Here is a 23,676-nt window from a genome sequence, read left to right as displayed (position 1 = left end):
CAGAAAATTACTGGGCTTGGAAATCTTCATTCTGCAATGCTATTGGAGGATTGAACTTAAGTGCTGGCGAGGAGCTTGACCTCTTAACAAAATGGTTAGGAAACCAGTCTTCAGAGCACGTCATACGAATTCGTTCTGTGCATGTTGCCAGGCCTGACATAGGTTTAAGAATGGCTTGGGATCGCCTAGAGGAGTGCTATGGCTCCCCCGAGGTTATCGAAAGAGCTCTCTTTGAGAGGAATGAGAACTTTCCTAAAATCAGTCATAAAGACCCTGTAAAGCTCAGGGAGCTGGGAGACCTTCCAAGGGAGTTAGCGTCTGCAAAATCAGAGGGTTACCTGCCAGGGCTCTCATACTTGGACACCGCTAGGGGTGTAAACCCAATCGTTGAAAAGTTGCCAATTGGTCTGCAAGAGAGGTGGTTAGCTCAAGGCTCACAATACAAGGAGCAATACAATGTATCTTTTCCTCCATTTGCATACTTCACAGACTTCATATGCAGTGAAGCACGCAGAAGAAACGACCCAAGCTTCACTCTCTCAACAGCCCCTGTAGCTCCATTGAATAGTTCCCACCGGTTTACTACAGGTCCATCAAAGCTTGAACGAGTGGAAAAGAGACCAGCATATGGGAAAAGCTATATCTCTGCACACAAGACTGAAATCGCAACGTTACAAACAGCTTCTCAGGCGGACAGTTCAAGCAGCAGGCGAGGTGAAATAGACAAACAATGCCCTATCCACAAGAAACCTCATCCTCTGAAAAAGTGTAGAGGTTTTCGAAGCAAGTCATTAGAAGAGCGTAAGGCGTTTCTTAAAGAAAATGGTGTCTGTTTCAGATGTTGCTCTTCTACCAGTCACCTGGCAAAGAACTGTGAAGCGGTTTTGAAGTGTGCAGAATGTGAGAGTGACAGACATGTTGCAGCATTGCACCCTGGACCCCCACCATGGGACAGGAAAGATCCCTCCTCAGAGCATGGCGGGGAGGGTGAAAGAGAAACACTTCAGCAGGCAGTCACCTCTAGGTGCACAGAGGTTTGCGATGACAGTATGAAACCTAGATCCTGTTCCAAGATTTGCCTAGTGAAGGTTTATCCTAAAGAACGCCCTGAAAAAGCTGTAAAAATGTATGTCATTCTAGATGACCAGAGCAACAGGTCCCTGGCCAGGTCTGAATTCTTTGACCTCTTTCAAATTGAAGGGTTAAACTCACCATATACTCTGCGCACATGTTCAGGGGTCACTGACGCGTTTGGGAGAAGAGCCACGGGGTTCATGGTGGAGTCACTGGATGGAACAACAAGTGTGATGCTCCCCACACTCATTGAATGCAATCACATGCCAAATGACCGCTCAGAGATTCCAACTCCAGCAGCCGCACAGCACCACTCACACCTGAAGTCCATAGCTCACAAGATACCACACTTAGATCTAGAGACCCAGATACTACTCCTTCTGGGACGCGACATCATCCAGGTTCACAAAGTCAGAGAACAACGTAATGGGCCACCCAGAGCACCCTACGCTCAAAGACTAGACCTTGGCTGGGTTGTTATAGGTGACGTTTGCTTGGGCTCAGCCCACAAGACAGAGTCTGTGACTTCTTTTCGGACTAGCATGCTTGAAAATGGACGTCCATCTATCCTTACTCCATGTCCCAATCGCATTCAAGTCAAGGAGAGGTTTGGCAACGAAGGACTACACAGCATAAATTGTCATGGCCTTACACACCACATCTCAGTCCTCCATGACAGCAGCCTCGGCAGCACAATCTTTGAAAGAACCAAGGATGATGACAAAGTGGGTCTCTCCATCGAAGATGAGCTTTTCCTGGAGCTTATGGATAAAGAAATGTTTATGGATGAGTCCAACAGCTGGGTGGCACCTCTTCCATTTCGATCACCACGGCGAAAGCTACTAAACAATCGAGAGCAAGCTCTTAATCGTCTTACCTCTTTGTGCCGCACACTTGAAAGAAAACCTGAGATGAAAACTCACTTTGTGAACTTCATGCAAAAGATTTTCGATCATGACCAGGCAGAGCTGGCTCCACCGCTGCAGGAGGGAGAGGAACGATGGTACTTACCCATCTTCGGTGTGTACCACCCTCAGAAGCCGAATCAGATAAGAGTCGTGTTTGATTCCAGCTCTTAGCATCATGGGATTTCTCTCAACGATGTGTTACTTAAAGGCCCAGATCTGAACAACAGCTTACTTGGAGTCTTACTACGGTTCCGAAGAGAGTCAGTAGCAGTGGTAGCAGACATTGAGCAGATGTTTTACAGTTTTACTGTCAGAGAAGACCACCGAGACTTCCTTCGGTTCCTTTGGTTCAAGGACAACAAACCTGGCAAGGAGATTGTGGAGTACAGGATGAAAGTCCATGTGTTCGGCAATAGCCCTTCGCCAGCAGTAGCTATCTATGGTCTTCGTCGCGCGGCACAACATGGAGCTAGTGAGTATGGCTCAGCAACACTTTGTGGAGCGTGATTTCTACGTCGACGACGGCCTCAAGTCTCTACCATCAGCTGCTGAAGCCATAGACCTGCTGAAAAAGACAAGGGAGATGCTTGCTGGCTCAAACCTATGTCTCCACAAGATAGCGTCAAACCACTCTGATGTTTTGGATGCCTTCCCTCCTGAAGACCATGCAAAGGGTTTGCAGAACCTGGACTTTAATGACAATTCAGCCCTCATTCAACGCAGCTTAGGGCTCAGCTGGGATCTTAAACAGGACGTCTTCACCTTCAGAGTAGCGTCTACTGAGAAGCCTTTTACCCGTAGAGGCGTTCTAGCGACCGCGAACAGTCTGTTTGACCCTCTCGGATTTGTGGCCCCAATTATTATACAAGGCAAGTTCCTGTTACGAGAGCTCACCAGCATTGAAACCCTCGAATGGGATAAGCCTCTTTCACCTGAAAAGGAAACTGAATGGAGAATTTGGAAAGACTCCTTGCAAGACCTGAGTGAGCTTAAGATTCCAAGAGCTTATACACCTTCCACTCTTATCACCACGCAAAAGAAAGAGCTCCACATCTTCTCAGATGCTTCGTTGAAAGCCATCGCCGCTGTAGCTTACTTCAGGGTGATCAATTTATGATGGAGAGTGTCACGTAGGATTTGTCTTGGGAAAGGCAAAACTGGTGCCCTCATCTGCCCACACTATCCCAAGGTTGGAACTGGGAGCAGCTGTGTTGGCAGTAGAAATGGCAGAGTTGATAGAGAGTGAGCTGGACATCAGTGTGGACACATTGAAGTTTTACACAGACAGCAAGGTCGTCTTGGGGTACATGTACAATCAGACCAGGAGGTTTTATGTGTACGTTTCCAACACAGTCCAGCGGATCAGGAAGTCCACCAGACCTGAGCAGTGGCACTACGTCTGCACCACACAGAATCCGGCAGATCATGCTACACGTTCTGTACCTGCGGCCGAATTAGCTAGCACAACCTGGCTCACAGGGCCTCCATTTTTGTCTCTCCCTGAAGGACCAGCCATTTCAGAAGAGAAGCCATATGGACTCATTGATCCGGACACAGACGTTGAAGTGCGTTCTCATGCCACCACTCTCTCTACTCCATCGTCTAGCCTGGGATCGCATCGCTTCGAACGGTTCTCATCTTGGAAGTCTCTGGTGCGAGCCATAGCATTCCTGAAACACATCATTCAGTCGCAACAAAGTGCAGTAAAATCCAAGGATGACACCTGTAGTGGCTGGCATCAATGCAAAAAACCTCACCCGGCAGAAGAGCTGTCCAAGGCAGGAACTCTTATTGTCAGGTGTGTGCAAAGAGAAACTTACAGCAAAGAGTTTGCCTGCTTGATAGCTGGGAAAGACATCTCAAAAGATAGTTCATTGAGAAAGCTGAACCCCTATGTGGACGAAGAGGGTCTCCTTAGAATAGGAGGCAGGCTCAACCATGCTGTACTCGACACTAAAGAAAAGTTCCCTCTTATAATTCCAGGCCGTAGCCACATTGCAACATTGCTTGTGCGTCATTTTCATGAACAGGTTAAGCATCAAGGTCGTGTTCTTACAGAAGGCACTGTCCGCACAGCTGGGTTCTGGATTGTTGGAGCTAAGAAATGCATCAGCAGTATCCTTCACAAATGTGTTACATGTAACAAGCTTCGAGGGAAAAGCGCTGAACAGAAGATGGCAGATCTACCACCAGATCGTCTGAGTACAGAGCCACCCTTCACCTACGTGGGACTTGATGTTTTCGGCCCATGGGCTGTCACCACAAGACGAACCCGCGGTGGACAGGCTAACAGCAAAAGGTGGGCTGTACTTTTCACCTGCATGAGCATACGTGCCGTGCACATAGAGCTGATAGAGGCGATGGACACGTCAAGCTTCATCAATGCTTTGCGCAGATTCTTTGCGCTGCGGGGACCTGCTAAGCAAATCCGTTCAGACTGTGGAACCAATTTTACAGGTGCCTGCAAGGAGCTGCATATACTCCTTACTGATCCCAAAGAGCCCAATGTTAGGAGGTACTTGGGTGAAGAGGGTTGCTCTTGGGTATTTAACCCCCCGCATTCCTCCCACATGGGAGGATCTTGGGAGCGAATGATTGGTTTTGCCAGACGGATACTCAACTCCATGCTTATGCAAACCAGTCCTTCATGCCTTACTCATGAGGTGCTGTCTACTTTAATGGCAGAGATCACGGCAATTATTAATGCTAGGCCACTCGCGCCTATTTCTTCAGATCCGGATTCACCCTTTCTCCTTACCCCTGCTACACTTCTGACTCAGAAGATGTCTACTTACCCTTCTCCTCCGGGAACCTTTGACAGCACAGACCTGCACCGCCAGAAGTGGAGACGGGTGCAGCATCTAGCCGACACGTTTTGGAGCAGATGGAGACGCGAGTACCTTCCTACGCTGCAAAGCCGAAGCAAGTGGCAGGACGTACGGCCTAACATTGAGAAAGGTGACCTGGTTCTGCTTAAGGATAACCAGGCGAAACGGAATGAATGGCCCTTAGCTCTGGTCACAAAGACATTCCCTGATGAAGATGGAAAGGTTAGGAAGATCGAACTCAAGGTCACAAGATCTGGATCAGCAAGAACCTTCTTGAGACCTGTTTCTGAGATGATCCTTCTCAAGAGTGCTGAGGAGACTAACTGATTTAGTTGCCCTTTTTTATTCAGACACAATAAGGTACTTCAGATAGTGGTATTTATTTAATACCAGGCGGGGAGTGTTATGTTCTGACTTTTATTTAATACCAGGCGGGGAGTGTTATGTTCTGACTTTTGCATTTAGTTTGTTACTTTCTCCCCCTAGTGGTCATCTGGGAGTAATTCATTGTGTACAACTCTTACATTGCTATCATTGGTTGATTTTATCACATGATGCAGTTTGATCAGGAAACATTAGTAGTTATTTTCCATGCGGTCGGCTCCAGTCTCCTTATCCTGTTCTCGATCTGTTTGTGCCTTGAGAAAGCTTCGCTTGTAAGTTGGATTTGAATTTATACTTAATTATTCTTTAATACACAAGTGTCATATAAGATGTTCTGTGATGTTGATTTATTTGTTAACATGTGCAACTGCTATCGTGTAGCCTTTCAGCTAAAAGGTAGCTAATAGTTTGTTAGTTTAGCTGTTGAACTGCACATACTATGTTTACAGTTATAAGCATTCCAGCTGAATGTAAAATATAAATATATATGTTTCAGCTTTGTAGCTTAAAGGTATATTATTTTATGTCTGTTAATGTATGATGTGTTTGAATAGCATTCAGTGATTGGTGCTATCTTTTTGTATCATTTCAGTATTACAAAATTCCTTCATGAGAATTACGACAACAGTAAAGAGCCTTAACTTTACTCCAGCTTCTGACTTTCTCTTGAAGCCTGTTAGCTATCTGTCGATTTGTGTACAGTCACACACACTGAGGACAGAATAATTTATGATGTAGTGTTCTTCAAGCCATGCAGATGTCTTCATAATAGATTATATTTATAATGTAATGCTAATCGATATAATCTTTATAATATTGCAGAATACTATAAAAAACTATATTTTATGTCCGATTTTTTTTATCCGAAGCCACATTTTAAATAGGAAATGTTTACTGAAATGTTTCTTTTTTAGTTTACAGTTGATAGCCTACAGTTTCAAATTTCTAATAACTTTAAAAAAAACTTTGAATATATAAAACTATTTTTTTTTTCATCATGGCAATAATTTATTACAAATTTACAGCAAACTGCAAAGTGTCAGCTTTCAAATGAGATAATAGTGCTTATAGTGCTAAGGGTTTATTTTTTAGTGTGGGTTGCCCATTTCTGGGGATTTTTCAAAAGTGGGCTTGAAGCATAACAGGTTAATAAATGTTTTCATAATTTTTTTAATATGTTCTATGAAGCACATTACATCTATGAAGCTAATTATATGAAACATGAATATTAATATATGTAATTGCAATGCCTTTATTTAAGTCATTACACACAGTATGTTATTTCTGCATGACCGGCCCTTGTCAGACAGACAGACTGCCCAGATCAGAGGAGCACTGATAAACTAGCATATTTCCCCAATTAATAACCGGTTTGCAAATAGCCGCCGGGTTCTATTAAATGTCCGGGGTTATAATCCATTTTGCGTATTAAAAACCCACCCGAATAACCAAAGGAGGTGATTATTTACATTATATTGAGGTAAACCCAAAATCATCTGTACAAAATCTAACCCAGGTACATCTGATAATTAGGGCCCAAGCCCTGAAAGGGCGAAGGCCCTATTGTTTTCCTTAGGATTATTATTAGGGCCCAAGCCCTGAAAGGGCGAAGGCCCTATTGTTTTCCTTAGGATTATTAGGGCCCAAGCCCTGAAAGGGCGAAGGCCCTATTGTTTTCCTTAGGATTATTATTATTAGGGCCCAAGCCCTGAAAGGGCGAAGGCCCTATTGTTTTCCTTGGGATTATTAGGGCCCAAGCCCTGAAAGGGCGAAGGCCCTATTGTTTTCCTTGGGATTATTTATTCTTATTAGGGCCCAAGCCCTGAAAGGGCGAAGGCCCTATTGTTTTCCTTAGAATTATTCTTTTCTATTATTATTATTATTAGGGCCCAAGCCCTGAAAGGGCGAAGGCCCTATTGTTTTCCTTCCGATTATTAGGGCCCAAGCCCTGAAAGGGCGAAGGCCCTATTGTTTTCCTTAGGATTATTAGGGCCCAAGCCCTGAAAGGGCGAAGGCCCTATTGTTTTCCTTGGGATTATTTATTCTTCTTATTATTTTACTACCTTTTTGGCACTTTTGGAGCCCTTAACATGCTCAAAAACTCTTGAAACTTTGCACACGGGTCAGAACCCGCGGCCATCAGAGCCGGGCTGAAGCTGGTACCCGGGCGTGGCAGGGGGGCTCGTCAGCGCCCCCTGGAACGGGGTCCGAACACTCAGTCCATAACTCAAACACGCTTGCATGTAATAATATGAAACTCGGTACACATGAAGATCTCATCGTTTCATCTATACCTCGCACTCTTACTTTTTACCCCAGCCCAACAGGAAGTCGGCTATTGAGGTTTGTTTGTAAAACGCTCGCAATGGAATTTTAAATACTCCTCCTAGAGAATTCAAACACATGGCACAAAACTCGGTCAGCATGAAGTCAAGACATTGAGTATGAAAGCTTGTGTGGGGATTTTTGATATCTCGAACGGTTTGGCCGTGGCGAGGAAACGAAATTATGGCGAGAAACGTAAAACAGGAAGTGTGTTATAACTTCAGCATACATTAACTGATCTTGATGAAACTTCAGCAGTGTGTTCGCTTTAAGAGGCCGATCACATGGATGTGACTATTGCGAGTCAAATTTATAGCGCCACCAACTGGCAGCAGGAAGTGTGTCAGTTTCAAAATGCTTTGAAATCACCCTCTTATTTTTACCCAATTTGCTTCAAACTTCATCTGTATAATGTAAATACATAGCAGATGAAGACCTGCGAATGGATTCTTGATATCTTTGATACTGTTGCCGTGGCAACGCATCAAACTTTAAAATTCTTTTTTTTGATGACTTTGAGACTCTTAGTTTCTTTTGGAGCCCTTAACAGGTTTGAAAACTCTTGAAACTTTGCACACAGGTCAGATCCCACAGCCATCAGGCCCGGGCTGAAGATGGTGCCTGGGTGTGGCAGGGGGGCTAGATAGCGCCCCCTGGAACGGGGTCCAAAAACTTGGTCCATAAATCAAACACGCTTGCATGTAATAATATGAAACTCGGTACACATGTTGATCTCATCGTTTCATCTATACCTCACGCTCTTACTTTTTACCCCAGCCAAACAGGAAGTCGGCTATTGAGGTTTGTTTGTAAAACGCTCGCAGTGGAATGTGCAATACTCCTCCTAGAGAATTCAAACACACGGCACGAAACTCGGTCAGCATGAAGTCAAGGCATTGAGGATGAAAGTTTGCGAGGGGATTTTTGATATCTCGAACGGTTTGGCCGTGGCGAGGAAACAAAATTATGGCGAGAAACGTGAAACAGGAAGTGTGTTATAACTTCAGCATACATTAACTGATCTTGATGAAACTTCAGCAGTGTGTTCACTGTAGGTGGGGCCCCAATGGGTCTGGCTTGAATTTCCCACTTAGGACCCACATAAGACTCTTACAGAGCCCATTTAAAGCCCATCTGGGTAACCATAGTTGGATCCCGGGTGCAAGCCCACTTAAGGCCCATTTGGCCAGGTGGGGCCCAAATGGGTCTGACATGAATTGCCCAATTAAGACCCACGCAGTACCCGTACTGGTCCCAATTTTAGTACATCTGGGCTTCCACAGCTTGCCCCAATGTGGATCCCGGGTGCAAGCCCATAATGGGGCCCACATTTGCCGCCCATCAAGCCCTCATATGGGCCCCACATGTCATTGCTGGCTGGGTGTAAGAGGCTGATGACATGGATATGACTATTGTGAGTCAAAGTTATAGCGCCACCAACTGGCAGCAGGAAGTGTGTCACTTTCAAAATGCTTTGATATCACCCTCTTATTTTTAACCGATTTGCTTCAAACTTCATCTGTATAATGTAAAAATACAGCAGATGTAGACCTGTGAATGGATTCTTGATATCTTTGATACTGTTGCTGTGGCAACAAATCAAACTTTAACATTCTTTTTTGATACTTTTGGGACTCTTAGCATGCTTGAAATTGCTTGAAACAGATAGATACAGATAGCTCGACAGATACATCACATTTATTAGCCAGTAGGCATGTGCAACTTTGGCAAAAGATTAAAGTAATGTCAAAAAAGTAAACACTAAAAGCCTAATATCTTCTAAAAATGTAATTATACATCATTTGTTTCTAAATTAAATTATACAAATATTATAATTAAAGCAGTTTTTCCCTTTTTTCATTTAAGAATTATGTTTACGTTCAAAAACAGCCAGGTTGTAAAATTCAGAAGAAGAAAAAATAATCTGAGTCATACGTAGTGCTATACTGCCCTCTTGTGTTCAATATCAGTTAGGCCTATTGTGTATATTCCCACCGGTTAATCAACGTGTGACTCCGCTGGGACTCGGGAACTTTTAAATCGCTTACTTAAAACCGAAAGTCAAAATACAGATATCCGCACAAGACATTAATGTTGTGGAGTAGAGCAAGCATTTTAAATAAATTCCTATTAAGTAGGATTGAACTAAACAGAATGAACGTTCACTCTGTTCTGCTGGTTCCTCGCTGTTGGCGCGCACAGTTATGAATGCTTGTGCAGCCATGAGTTTTAGTTTAATTTTAAAATTAGCGCAATTTCGGGATTTGTATTATTTGAATTTATTTTTAAAAAACACAATGTTGAGTTTTATTGTAACACTGTTTAATCGCGCCCACGGTTATATTTTGTATATTATATATAATTATAATGTATTTCTGTATAAAATAATACTACAATAAAAAACACATTTGTGACCGACCTGATCCAGCAAAATTAGTCACAGTGACCCAAATTTAAAAATTGAGATTTTGATATTAATGAAAAGAGGACACTGTAAGCTTTCAAATGATACCTTGGTCATACCTTGAATGGTTGTAAAGATATACAGATTTGAATTTTGTTCGTCTGCCCTTTTTTTCCAATTGAAAACCTAAGAAAATCGCTTTTAAAGTTTTTTTGCCCGTTTTTTTTTTTTTTTTTTTTTTGATATCTTTCAAAATCCATAGCATTTTAAGGGATAAACTATTTATTTTATATAGCTTAATTTGACCAAATAGATTAACATATATAAATGCAATTTAACGAGGCTGAAACTCAACTTATTTTTAATTTTTTTGAAATAAATAATTAAAAAGTCACTTTTACAAAAATGTTCTAAAATCAGAAAGATTGAAGAGGAGTCAGAGAGAAATTCAGTTTTCATACGGATTAGCCCACATAAGCAGAGAGCAGTCTGTTTTCTTTCATTTTGAATGGTTGTCTTTAAAAGTAGACATTTCAATATATATGTCTGTGAGGATACCTTATACGCTGACTTTCGGTTCATGAGACAAGCTTCAGTTCACGTGCCGCGCGTCTCAGCGTCGTGATTAGGCCTAGCCTATTGTCTGCAATTTATTTCTTATTATTAAATCCTAGTAATTGGTTGATGAAACATTGATTTAAATTAAGATAATTATTTTAAAACGAAATTTACTTAAAAAAAAAGGCTTTGTGCTTGCATGTTTAAGCTATGTGAAAGTTTTAGTGCTGCTTCCAGAGAACGGTCACGTTCGGATTGTTTTTCCTCATAAATGCGAACACGGAAAATAAAATAAAGATTTTATGTTCTGGAGAGAGTCAACCCTTCTTCATCCGGTGAGTATTACTTTTGGTTTGTGCAGTGTGGTTCACATAGGCCAATTTATTAAAATATTTAATTATCTGGGAATTGGATCTCCTCCATAATGCTGAAATTGCCCAATTTTAAAAAAATTAGTAATAATTTAAGTTTTGTGGTGTAAGTCTACGTATTTTATAATGTTAACTTCAAATAATACTATAGTAATTTAAAGATGTTGTAGCTAGCATTGGGTCTGGACGTGAAGGATAACTTCGGGAGTTGAAGGGACGTGTCGGTGTCGTGATTCTGTCTTCTCACACCGCGACACAGGTTCGTGGATCTGAGTGTCGCGATCGTTACAGCCTTACATAGGCTATATTCTTCTTGCAGATAAATATACTCACGCAGTTTAGGTTAGAAGCCTCCAGTGAGTTCAACGTTTCAGGGGATACCCGGGAAATGCTCAGAGGTGACGAGGGGAGTTGAGAAGAGCAATGTTTCAGCGAATTTAAAGCTTTGACAACTTTAATCGTTATTTAAATACCTTTACTCAATTATCTCGACTACGAAACCCTGTGAGATTATTTTTGAATGTCTGTTCTTTGAAATTAGCAAAAAAAAATATATATATATATTTTTTTTTTGTTATTTCATGGTTTTTCCATATAATCGGCCCATATCTTAAAATGGAAGGTTGCAACTTCCGACTCATTTCGCCGGGTCACATTTGATTTTTATTTTTTAAACAATGTAATGTGTAACCTAAAAATAAACAGATTATTTGATAAATGGTATATTTAAATCTGCATATTGTAGCCTAATATCTGCAGGGCAGCCTAGTCTTAATAAATGTATGCTTCATTTTTCATTAGTAAATTTGATCAATAAATTCAATAATTTAGAATAATAAGACACTATAGGGCTGTTACCCTAGGTAAGGCTGATCAAATTAAATCGGTTACACAATAATGTTACGAGATTGGTTTAACAGGAGTCAATTAAAAATCGCTGTAAAGAACGATACTTTTAAACATAACCCTAAATCACCATAAGGTGTCGCCAGATGACCGTCTTAATGAACGAGTCATGGATTCAAAATGGTGAATCATTCAGTAATGAGAAAACACATTGCTTTGAGATGCGCGATGGGTCGCTGTGATCTTTGTTTAACTATTTTCTCTGCTGAAACAGAAAAAAGTCAATATTGCATCTAAAAAGTCAATATTGCATCTAAAATGTAAGTGACTTGACTTGTGTGTGTGACTATGTTTGTTGTAGTGATAAGAGTTGCACCCTTGTTAAAGTTTAAGGCCTTGTGTTTTTGGATATATATCTTTCTTTCTTTTTTTTTTCTTTTTTTACAAAATATGCATATAACCCATATATTTTAGATGTATTATTTGCTTTAAATTAAATTAAGATTGTATTTTTGGTAATTGAACCTGAATGAATTTAAAAATGAATGTGCTATATTTCAGATCATATTTGTTTTTTCTTAAAATTTGAACTAACTTTATTCTCAGCTGAATTATAAATATTTTATTTCTGTATGAATTAAAAACACATTTGATTTTTCTTTTTTAATCAATGTAGAATGTGTAACTGAAATATAAACAGATTAGGGCTCTGTTCGAGGACAAGTAACTAAAACCAATGCGACATGATGAATGTTTGTTTCCCAAACCATCTCAGAGTAACAGCTTACTTTTCTTTCTTACTATATTCTTTCTTACTATAAACTGTGCTGTAGAGCTTGCATCAGTCAAAGCAGGGTTACATTTTGCATGTCGTGCACAATAAACCTAAAGGCACCAGGGTGGCGGTGCCACCGGCTTCATATATATATGTATATACAGTATATATATATATATATATATATATATATAGCTGTGATCCGCGATGAAGGGCCAAAGCCAGTGGCATGGCCACCCTGGTGCTTTTAGGTAACTAAGGAACCGGGGTTGCGGTGCCACCGGCTTGGGCCCTTCATCGCTGCTCGCAGCTATATTTATTATTATTATTATTATTATTATTATTTATACGACTATTCGGGCACTTTTGGGGCCCTAAACATGCTCAAAAACTCTTGAAACTTAGCACACGGGTCAGAACCCGCGGCCATCAGGGCCGGGCTGAAGATGGTACCCGGGCGTGGTAGGGCGGCTCGTCAGCGCCCCCTGGAACGGGGTCCGAAAACTTGGTCCATAAATCAAACACGCTTGCATGTAATAATATGAAACTCGGTGCACATATAGATCTCATCGTTCATATATACCTCATACTATTACTTTTTACCCCAGCCCAACAGGAAGTTGGTTACTTAGGGTTGTTCATAAAACACTCGCAATGGAATTTGAAGTACTACTCCTAGAGAATTCAAACACACGGCACGAAACTCGGTCAGCATGAAGTCAAGGCATTGACGATGAAAGTTTGCGAGGGGATTTTTGATATCTCGAACGGTTTGGCCATGGCGAGGAAACGAAATTATGGCGAGAAACGTGAAACAGGAAGTGTGTTATAACTTCAGCATACATTAACTGATCTTGATGAAACTTCAGCAGTGTGTTCGCTGTAAGAGGACGATCACATGGATGTGACTATTGTGAGTCAGAGTTATAGCGCCACCAACTGGAAGCAGGAAGTGTGTCACTTTCAAAATGCTTTGAACTCACCCTTTTATTTTTACCCGATGTGCTTCAAACTTAATCTGTATAATGTAAATACATAGCAGAAGAAGACCTGTGAATGGATTCTTGATATCTTTGATACTGTTGCCGTGGCAACGCATCAAACTTTAAAATTCTTTTTTTTTATGATTTTGAGACTCTTAGCGGCTTTTGGGGCCCTTAACGGGTTTGAAAACTCTTGAAACTTTGCACAGAGGTCAGATCCCACAGCCATCAGAGCCGGGCTGAAGATGGTACCTGGGTGTGGCAGGGGGGCTAGACAGCGCCCCCTGGAACGGGGTCCGAACACTTGGTCCATAAATCAAACACGCTTGCATGTAATAATATGAAACTCGGTACACATGTTGATCTCATCGTTTCATCTATACCTCACGCTCTTACTTTTTACCCCAGCCAAACAGGAAGTCGGCTATTGAGGTTTGTTTGTAAAACGCTCGCAATGGAATGTGCAATACTCCTCCTAGAGAATTCAAACACACGGCACGAAACTCGGTCAGCATGAAGTCAAGGCATTGAGGATGAAAGTTTGCGAGGGGATTTTTGATATCTCGAACGGTTTGGCCGTGGCGAGGAAACAAAATTATGGCGAGAAACATGAAACAGGAAGTGTGTTATAACTTCAGCATAGATTAACTGATCTTGATGAAACTTCAGCAGTGTGTTCGCTGTAAGAGGACGATCACGTGGATGTGACTATTGTGAGTCAGAGTTATAGCGCCACCAACTGGCAGCAGGAAGTGTGTCACTTTCAAACTGCTTTGATATCACCCTCTTATTTTTAACCGATTTGCTTCAAACTTCATCTGTATAATGTAAAAATACAGCAGATGTAGACCTGTGAATGGATTCTTGATATCTTTGATACTGTTGCCGTGGCAACAAATCAAACTTTAACATTCTTTTTTGATACTTTTGGGACTCTTAGCATGCTTGAAATTGCTTGAAACAGATAGATACAGATAGCTCGACAGATACATCACATTTATTAGCCAGTAGGCATGTGCAACTTTGGCAAAAGATTAAAGTAATGTCAAAAAAGTAAACAGTAAACACTAAAAGCCTCATATCTTCTAAAAATGTAATTATACATCATTTGTTTCTAAATTAAATTATACAAATATTATAATTAAACCAGTTTTTCCCTTTTTTCATTTAAGAATTATGTTTACGTTCAAAAACAGCCAGAATGGTTTTAAAATTCAGAAGAAGAAAAAATAATCTGAGTCATACGTAGTGCTATACTGCCCTATTGTGTTCAATATCAGGTAGGCCTATTGTGTATATTCCCACCGGTTAATCAACGTGTGACTCCGCTGGGACTCGGGAACTTTTAAATCGCTTACTTAAAACCGAAAGTCAAAATACAGATATCCGCACAAGACATTAATGTTGTGGAGTAGAGCGAGCATTTTAAATAAATTCCTATTAAGTAGGATTGAACTAAACAGAATGAACGTTCACTCTGTTCTGCTGGTTCCTCGCTGTTGGCGCGCACAGTTATGAATGCTTGTGCAGCCATGAGTTTTAGTTTAATTTTAAAATTAGCTCAATTTCGGGATTTGTATTATTTGAATTTATTTTTAAAAAACACAATGTTGAGTTTTATAGTAACACTGTTTAATCGCGCCCACGGTTATATTTTGTATATTATATATAATTATAATGTATTTCTGTATAAAATAATACTACAATAAAAAACACATTTGTGACCGAACTGATCCAGCAAAATTAGTCACAGTGACCCAAATTTAAAAATTGAGATTTTGATATTAATGGAAAGAGGACACTGTAAGCTTTCAAATGATACCTTGGTCATACCTTGAATGGTTGTAACGATATACAGATTTGAATTCTGGTCGTCTGCCCTTTTTTTCCAATTGAAAACCTAAGAAAATCGCTTTTAAAGTTTTTTTGCCCGTTTTTTTTTTTTTTTTTTTTTTTGATATATTTCAAAATCCATAGCATTTTAAGGGATAAACTATTTATTTTATATAGCTTAATTTGACCAAATAGATTAAAATATATACATGCAATTTAACGAGGCTGAAACTCAACTTATTTTTAATTTTTTTGAAATAAATAATTAAAAAGTCACTTTTACAAAAATGTTCTAAAATCAGAAAGATTAAAGAGGAGTCAGAGAGAAATTCAGTTTTCATACGGATTAGCCCACATAAGCAGAGAGCAGTCTGTTTTCTTTCATTTTGAATGGTTGTGTTTAAAAGTAGACATTTCAATATATATGTCTGTGAGGATACCTTATACGCTGACTTTCGGTTCATGAGACAAGCTTCAGTTCACGTGCCGCGCGTCTCCGCGTCGTGATTAGGCCTAGCCTATCGTCTGCAATTTATTTCTTATTATTAAATCCTAGTAATTGGTTGATGAAACATTGATTTAAATTAAGATAATTATTTTAAAACAAAATTGACTTTAAAGAAAGGCTTTGTGCTTGCATGTTTAAGCTATGTGAAAGTTTTAGTGCTGCTTCCAGAGAACGGTCACGTTCGGATTGTTTTTCCTCATAAATGCGAACACGGAAAATAAAATAAAGATTTTATGTTCTGGAGAGAGTCAACCCTTCTTCATCCGGTGAGTATTACTTTTGGTTTGTGCAGTGTGGTTCACATAGGCCAATTTATTAAAATATTTAATTATCTGGGAATTGGATGCTGAAATTGCCCAATTTTAAAAAAAAATTGTAATTTAAGTTTTGTGGTGCAAGTCTACGTATTTTATAATGTTAACTTCGAATAATACTAATAGTAATTTAAAGATGTTGTAGCTAGCATTGGGTCTGGACGTGAAGGATAACTTCGGGAGTTGAAGGGACGTGTCGGTGTCGTGATTCTGTTTTCTCACACCGCGACACAGATTCGTGGATCTGAGTGTCGCGATCGTTACAGCCTTACATAGGCTATATTCTTCTTGCAGATAAATATACTCACGCAGTTTAGGTTAGAAGCCTCCAGTGAGTTCAACGTTTCAGGGGATACCCGGGAAATGCTCAGAGGTGACGAGGGGAGTTGAGAAGAGCAATGTTTATTTCAGCGAATTTAAAGCTTTGACAACTTTAATCGTTATTTAAATACCTTTACTCAATTATCTCGACTACGAAACCCTGTGAGATTATTTTTGAATGTCTGTTCTTTGAAATTAGCAATTTTTAAAAATTTTTTTTTTTTTTTTTGTTATTTCATGGTTTTTCCACATAATCGGCCCATATCTTAAAATGGAAGGTTGCAACTTCCGACTAATTTCGCCAGAGCGGATCACATTTGATTTTTATTTTTTAAACAATGTAATGTGTAACCTAAAAATAAACAGATTATTTGATAAATGGTATATTTAAATCTCCATAGCCTAATATCTGCAGGGCAGCCTAGTCTTAATAAATGTATGCTTCATTTTTCATTAGTAAATTTGATCAATAAATTCAATAATTTAGAATAATAAGACACTATAGGGCTGTTACCCTAGGTAAGGCTGATCAAATTAAATCGGTTACACAATAATGTTACGAGATTGGTTTAACAGGAGTCAATTAAAAATCGCTGTAAAGAACGATACTTTTAAACATAACCCTAAATCACCATAAGGTGTCGCCAGATGACCGTGTTAATGAACGAGTCATGGATTCAAAATGCTGAATCATTCAGTAATGAGAAAACACATTGCTTTGAGATGCGCGATGGGTCGCTGTGATCTTTGTTTAACTATTTTCTCTGCTGAAACAGAAAAAAGTCAATATTGCATCTAAAAAGTCAATATTGCATCTAAAATGTAAGTGACTTGACTTGTGTGTGTGACTATGTTTGTTGTAGTGATAAGAGTTGCATCCTTGTTAAAGTTTAAGGCCTTGTGTTTTTGGATATATATCTTTCTTTCTTTCTTTTTTCTTTTTTTACAAAATATGCATATAACCCATATATTTTAGATTTATTATTTGCTTTAAATTAAATTAAGATTGTATTTTTGGTAATTGAACCTGAATGAATTTAAAAATGAATGTGCTATATTTCAGATCATATATTTGTTTTTCTTAAAATTTGAACTAACTTTATTCTCAGCTGAATTATAAATATTTTATTTCTGTATGAATTAAAAACATTTGATTTTTCTTTTTTAATCAATGTAGAATGTGTAACTGAAATATAAACAGATTAGGGCTCTGTTCGAGGACAAGTAACTAAAACCAATGCGACATGATGAATGTTTGTTTCCCAAACCATCTCAGAGTAACAGCTTACTTTTCTTTCTTACTATATTCTTTCTTACTATAAACTGTGCTGTATAGCTTGCATCAGTCAAAGCAGGGTTACATTTTGCATGTCGTGCACAATAAACCTAAAGGCACCAGGGTGGCGGTGCCACCGGCTTCATATATATATGTATATATACAGTATATATATATATATATATATATATATACAGTATATATATATATATATATATATATATATATAGCTGTGATCCGCGATGAAGGGCCAAAGCCAGTGGCATGGCCACCCTGGTGCTTTTAGGTAACTAAGGAACCGGGGTTGCGGTGCCACCGGCTTGGGCCCTTCATCGCTGCTCGCAGCTATATTTAGGGCCCAAGCCCTGAAAGGGCGAAGGCCCTATTGTTTTCCTAAGGATTATTATTATTATTATTATTATTATTATTTATACGACTATTCGGGCACTTTTGGGGCCCTTAACATGCTCAAAAACTCTTGAAACTTTGCACACGGGTCAGAACCCGCGGCCATCAGGGCCGGGCTGAAGATGGTACCCGGGCGTGGCAGGGGGGCTAGACAGCGCCCCCTGGAACGGGGTCCGAACACTTGGTCCATAAATCAAACACGCTTGCATGTAATAATATGAAACTCGGTACACATGTTGATCTCATCGTTTCATCTATACCTCGTGCTTTTACTTTTTACCCCAGCCCAACAGGAAGTCGGCTATTTAGGGTTGTTCGTAAAACACTCGCAATGGAATTTTTAATACTCCTCCTAGAGCTTTGATCCAAATTCGACGAAACTCAGTCAGCGTGAAGTCAAGACATTGAGGATGAAAGTTTGCGAGGGGATTTTTGATATCTCAAACAGTTTGGCCGTGGCGAGGAAACAAAATTATGGCGAGAAACGTGAAACAGGAAGTGTATCATAACTTCAGCACACATCAACCGATCTTGATGAAACTTCAGCAGTGTGTTCGCTGTAAGAGGACGATCACATGGATGTGACTATTGTGAGTCAAAGTTATAGCGCCACCAACTGGCAGCAGGAAGTGTGTCATTTTCAAAATGCTTTGAAATCACCCTCTAATTTTAACTCGATTTGCTTCAAACTTCATCTGTATATTGCAAATACATGGCAGATGAAGACCTGTAAATGGATTCTTGATATCTTTGAAACTGTTGCCGTGGCAACGCATCAAACTTTACCATTCTTTTAGGATGCTTTTGAGACTCTTAGCATGCTTCAAATTGCATGAAACTCGACAGACACATCACATTTATTAGCCAGTAGACATGTGCAACGTTTCAGAAACGGGTGTGGTGAGGGCTCAGTAGCGCCACCTTTTGACAAAAGTGGGGTTGTTAGTTTTATCTACAGTTACAAAAATCAGTATGTATATTGTACTCCTCGAGCCGGACAACTTTCTAATTGACACTCATTAGCTAGGACCCACAGAAAGTCAGATATGTTTGTTTGAATGTAGAGAAAATCTCAGAATTTTGCCAGTCTCTCAGTGTCTCTCTGTGTGAGTGAGAGGAGGGGCGCCTGTCAGGTTAATTTTAACCCTTTATTTGCTGTGTGCAACTTCTCTGGCATTTTCGGGGGCCTTAACATCCTCTAAAACTCTTGAAACTTTGCACACGGGTCAGAACCCATGCCCATCAGGGCCGGGCTGAAGCTGGTAACCGGGCGTGGCAGGGCGGCTCGACAGCGCCCCCTGGACTGGGATTCAAAAATTTGTCCATAAATCAAACACACTTGCATGAATTAATATGAAACTCGGTACAATTAAAGATCACATCAGGCCAAACAACTTTCGTGCTCTAAGTTTTATGACAGTTCAAATGGAAGTTATTTATGAATTATGAATTATGGGTTGTTTGAATAATTGTCCTAGGAGAAATACATCAAATCACAATGCATGTGTTTACCAATCACAACCAAACTCGGTGTGCATGAAGTCAAGACATTGAGGATGCTCAATTCCGGACGGATTTTTGATATCTCGAACGGTCTGGCCGTGGCGAGGACATGAATTTTATGACTAAAAAAGGACACATAAAGTGTGTTATAACTTTGCTCAATTTACCTACAGTTACAAAACTTACCACGTATATTGTTCTCGTCAAGCCGATCAACTTTCCAATTTAAAGTCATTCGCTCTGAGCAACAGAAAGTCAGATATTGTAGTTTGAATGGATTTATTTCCCCTGCTATTCTCTCTCTCTCTCTCTCTGTGTGTGTGTGTGTGGGTGTGTGTGTCTGTGTGGGGAGGGGAGGGCTGTTGTCTGTGTTTATGTGTGTGTGTGTGTGTGTGTGGCTGGCTGCGATTTTTCCTACAAGTCCTTGTCTCTAAGTCCTTGTCTTTTTGCATAACAATTTTGCATAACAATATTTTTAAATGACAAAATAGGCATATAACCCCCATCTTTTAAATGTATAGTTTGCTTTAAATAAAAGTAAGATTGTATTTGTAATTGAAGTTGAATGAATTTAAAATTCATGTGCTATATTTCAATATATTTGTTTTCCTTAAGATTTTAAAACACTAACTTCATTCTTATCTGAATTACAAATATTTGTTTCTGTATAAAATAATACTCTGACTAAAAACACATTTGATGTTTTTTTTTTTTTTTGGATTTTTATTTACATGTATTTATGTGTGTGTGTGTGTGTGTGTGTGGTGTGTGTGTGTGTGTGTATATAAAGTGCAGGGTTTTTTTTAGATAAAGTAGAATTTCTATAACTATGTGTTGAACTAATAAATCACTCTTGTGTGTGTTAAACACAATCTACTTAATACAGACAACTTCATTATAAAGATAAATAACAAATCCAAAAAATATATGATTATAATCTATGACAAAAAAAGCCATTACAAACTATATTATTGGAAAATACACATTGCTCTTTGTATTGTTGTAAAATATTCATGAAAAACAAGATAACAAAAATCAAAAAGATAAATTATTTTAGATATAGCCATGTTTTAAATGTATAGCAGAGATGTTAATTGAGGCAGCAACATGCAAACTTTCTAGAACAACATAGACCTGAATAGCTGGTTTTTATGGAGGACAGTGAAGAGGAAGAGGGTGCAAATCAAACAGCTCATTCTCAGACTACACAGCAAACAGCTTAAGTTTTTAGTGCTTTGTTTGAGGTTTTTAGTGCTCTGTCCTATCTATTATCAACATATAATAGATAGAACAGAACAAGAAAGGCAATTAATAATCTGTCATTGCGTCACTGCATTATGATATGAAAGGCTCAGTACAGTGTGGCACAAAACGCTTATGCGCATCCCGAGTGGAGAATGATGCGCTTAAAGCCACATGGAGTTACAGCGCACAGCGCATCGAGTCCGCATTGATGCAAGCTCTACAATACACTTCTTTTTGATAGTCAAAGCGGGGGTTATGTTTTTACACGTCGTACAGAATAACCCTAAAGGCACCAAGGTGGCGGTGCCACCGGCTTTATATTAAATATAAATATAGATGTGAGCAGCGATAAAGCGCCAAAGCCGGCGGTACCACCATCCCGGTGCCTTTGGGTAACTAAAGGCATCGGGGTTGCGGTGCCACCGGCTTGGGCCCGCAATCGCTGCTCGCAGCTATATTTATTATTATTATTATTATTATTATTATTATTTATACGACTATTCGGGCACTTTTGGGGCCCTAAACATGCTCAAAAACTCTTGAAACTTAGCACACGGGTCAGAACCCGCGGCCATCAGGGCCGGGCTGAAGATGGTACCCAGGCGTGGCAGAGGGACTAGACAGCGCCCCCTGGAACGGGGTCCGAAAACTTGGTCCATAACTCAAACACGCTTGTATGTAATAATATGAAACTCGGTACACATGTTGATCTCATCGTTCATATATACCTCATACTATTACTTTTTACCCCAGCCCAACAGGAAGTCGGTTATTTAGGGTTGTTCATAAAACACTCGCAATGGAATTTGAAGTACTACTCCTAGAGAATTCAAACACACGGCACGAAACTCGGTCAGCATGAAGTCAAGGCATTGACGATGAAAGTTTGCGAGGGGATTTTTGATATCTCGAACGTTTTGGCCGTGGCGAGGAAACGAAATTATGGCGAGAAACGTGAAACAGGAAGTGTGTTATAACTTCAGCATACATTAACTGATCTTGATGAAACTTCAGCAGTGTGTTCACTGTAAGAGGCTGATTACATGGATGTGACTATTGTGAGTCAAAGTTATAGCGCCACCAACTGGCAGCAGGAAGTGTGTCACTTTCAAAATGCTTTGATATCACCCTCTTATTTTTAACCGATTTGCTTCAAACTTCATCTGTATAATGTAAAAATACAGCAGATGTAGACCTGTGAATGGATTCTTGATATCTTTGATACTGTTGCTGTGGCAACAAATCAAACTTTAACATTCTTTTTTGATACTTTTGGGACTCTTAGCATGCTTGAAATTGCTTGAAACAGATAGATACAGATAGCTCGACAGATACATCACATTTATTAGCCAGTAGGCATGTGCAACTTTGGCAAAAGATTAAAGTAATGTCAAAAAAGTAAACACTAAAAGCCTAATATCTTCTAAAAATGTAATTATACATCATTTGTTTCTAAATTAAATTATACAAATATTATAATTAAAGCAGTTTTTCCCTTTTTTCATTTAAGAATTATGTTTACGTTCAAAAACAGCCAGGTTGTAAAATTCAGAAGAAGAAAAAATAATCTGAGTCATACGTAGTGCTATACTGCCCTCTTGTGTTCAATATCAGTTAGGCCTATTGTGTATATTCCCACCGGTTAATCAACGTGTGACTCCGCTGGGACTCGGGAACTTTTAAATCGCTTACTTAAAACCGAAAGTCAAAATACAGATATCCGCACAAGACATTAATGTTGTGGAGTAGAGCAAGCATTTTAAATAAATTCCTATTAAGTAGGATTGAACTAAACAGAATGAACGTTCACTCTGTTCTGCTGGTTCCTCGCTGTTGGCGCGCACAGTTATGAATGCTTGTGCAGCCATGAGTTTTAGTTTAATTTTAAAATTAGCGCAATTTCGGGATTTGTATTATTTGAATTTATTTTTAAAAAGCACAATGTTGAGTTTTATTGTAACACTGTTTAATCGCGCCCACGGTTATATTTTGTATATTATATATAATTATAATGTATTTCTGTATAAAATAATACTACAATAAAAAACACATTTGTGACCGACCTGATCCACCAAAATTAGTCACAGTGACCCAAATTTAAAAATTGAGATTTTGATATTAATGAAAAGAGGACACTGTAAGCTTTCAAATGATACCTTGGTCATACCTTGAATGGTTGTAAAGATATACAGATTTGAATTCTGTTCGTCTGCCCTTTTTTTCCAATTGAAAACCTAAGAAAATCGCTTTTAAAGTTTTTTTGCCCGTTTTTTTTTTTTTTTTTTTTTTGATATCTTTCAAAATCCATAGCATTTTAAGGGATAAACTATTTATTTTATATAGCTTAATTTGACCAAATAGATTAACATATATAAATGCAATTTAACGAGGCTGAAACTCAACTTATTTTTAATTTTTTTGAAATAAATAATTAAAAAGTCACTTTTACAAAAATGTTCTAAAATCAGAAAGATTGAAGAGGAGTCAGAGAGAAATTCAGTTTTCATACGGATTAGCCCACATAAGCAGAGAGCAGTCTGTTTTCTTTCATTTTGAATGGTTGTCTTTAAAAGTAGACATTTCAATATATATGTCTGTGAGGATACCTTATACGCTGACTTTCGGTTCATGAGACAAGCTTCAGTTCACGTGCCGCGCGTCTCAGCGTCGTGATTAGGCCTAGCCTATTGTCTGCAATTTATTTCTTATTATTAAATCCTAGTAATTGGTTGATGAAACATTGATTTAAATTAGGATAATTATTTTAAAACGAAATTTACTTTAAAGAAAGGCTTTGTGCTTGCATGTTTAA

General features: G+C 39.2%; 1 protein-coding gene across 1 annotated transcript; it reads left to right on the top strand.

Moving 5' to 3' along the window:
* Window positions 1-3,205: 3,205 nt before the first annotated feature.
* LOC148977697 (uncharacterized) lies at window positions 3,206-5,442 on the top strand. Its single transcript, XM_089134613.1, has one exon. It carries the CDS (start codon window positions 3,206-3,208, stop codon window positions 5,135-5,137), a length of 1,932 nt encoding a protein of 643 aa, XP_088990739.1. The 3' UTR covers window positions 5,138-5,442.
* The last annotated feature ends 18,234 nt before the right edge of the window (window positions 5,443-23,676 follow it).

The sequence above is a fragment of the Pimephales promelas genome, chromosome 8 (assembly GCF_988280905.1).
Source record: "Pimephales promelas chromosome 8, fPimPro1.hap1.1, whole genome shotgun sequence".
NCBI lineage: Eukaryota > Metazoa > Chordata > Actinopteri > Cypriniformes > Leuciscidae > Pimephales > Pimephales promelas.
The sequence above is the reverse complement of the archived record's forward strand: the minus strand, read 5'-3'. Positions and strand labels throughout refer to the sequence as shown.

Excerpts from the sequence above, each read along its gene's own strand:
- LOC148977697 (XM_089134613.1), top strand. The coding sequence starts at position 3,206 with ATGGCAGAGTTGATAGAGAGTGAGCTGGACATCAGTGTGGACACATTG.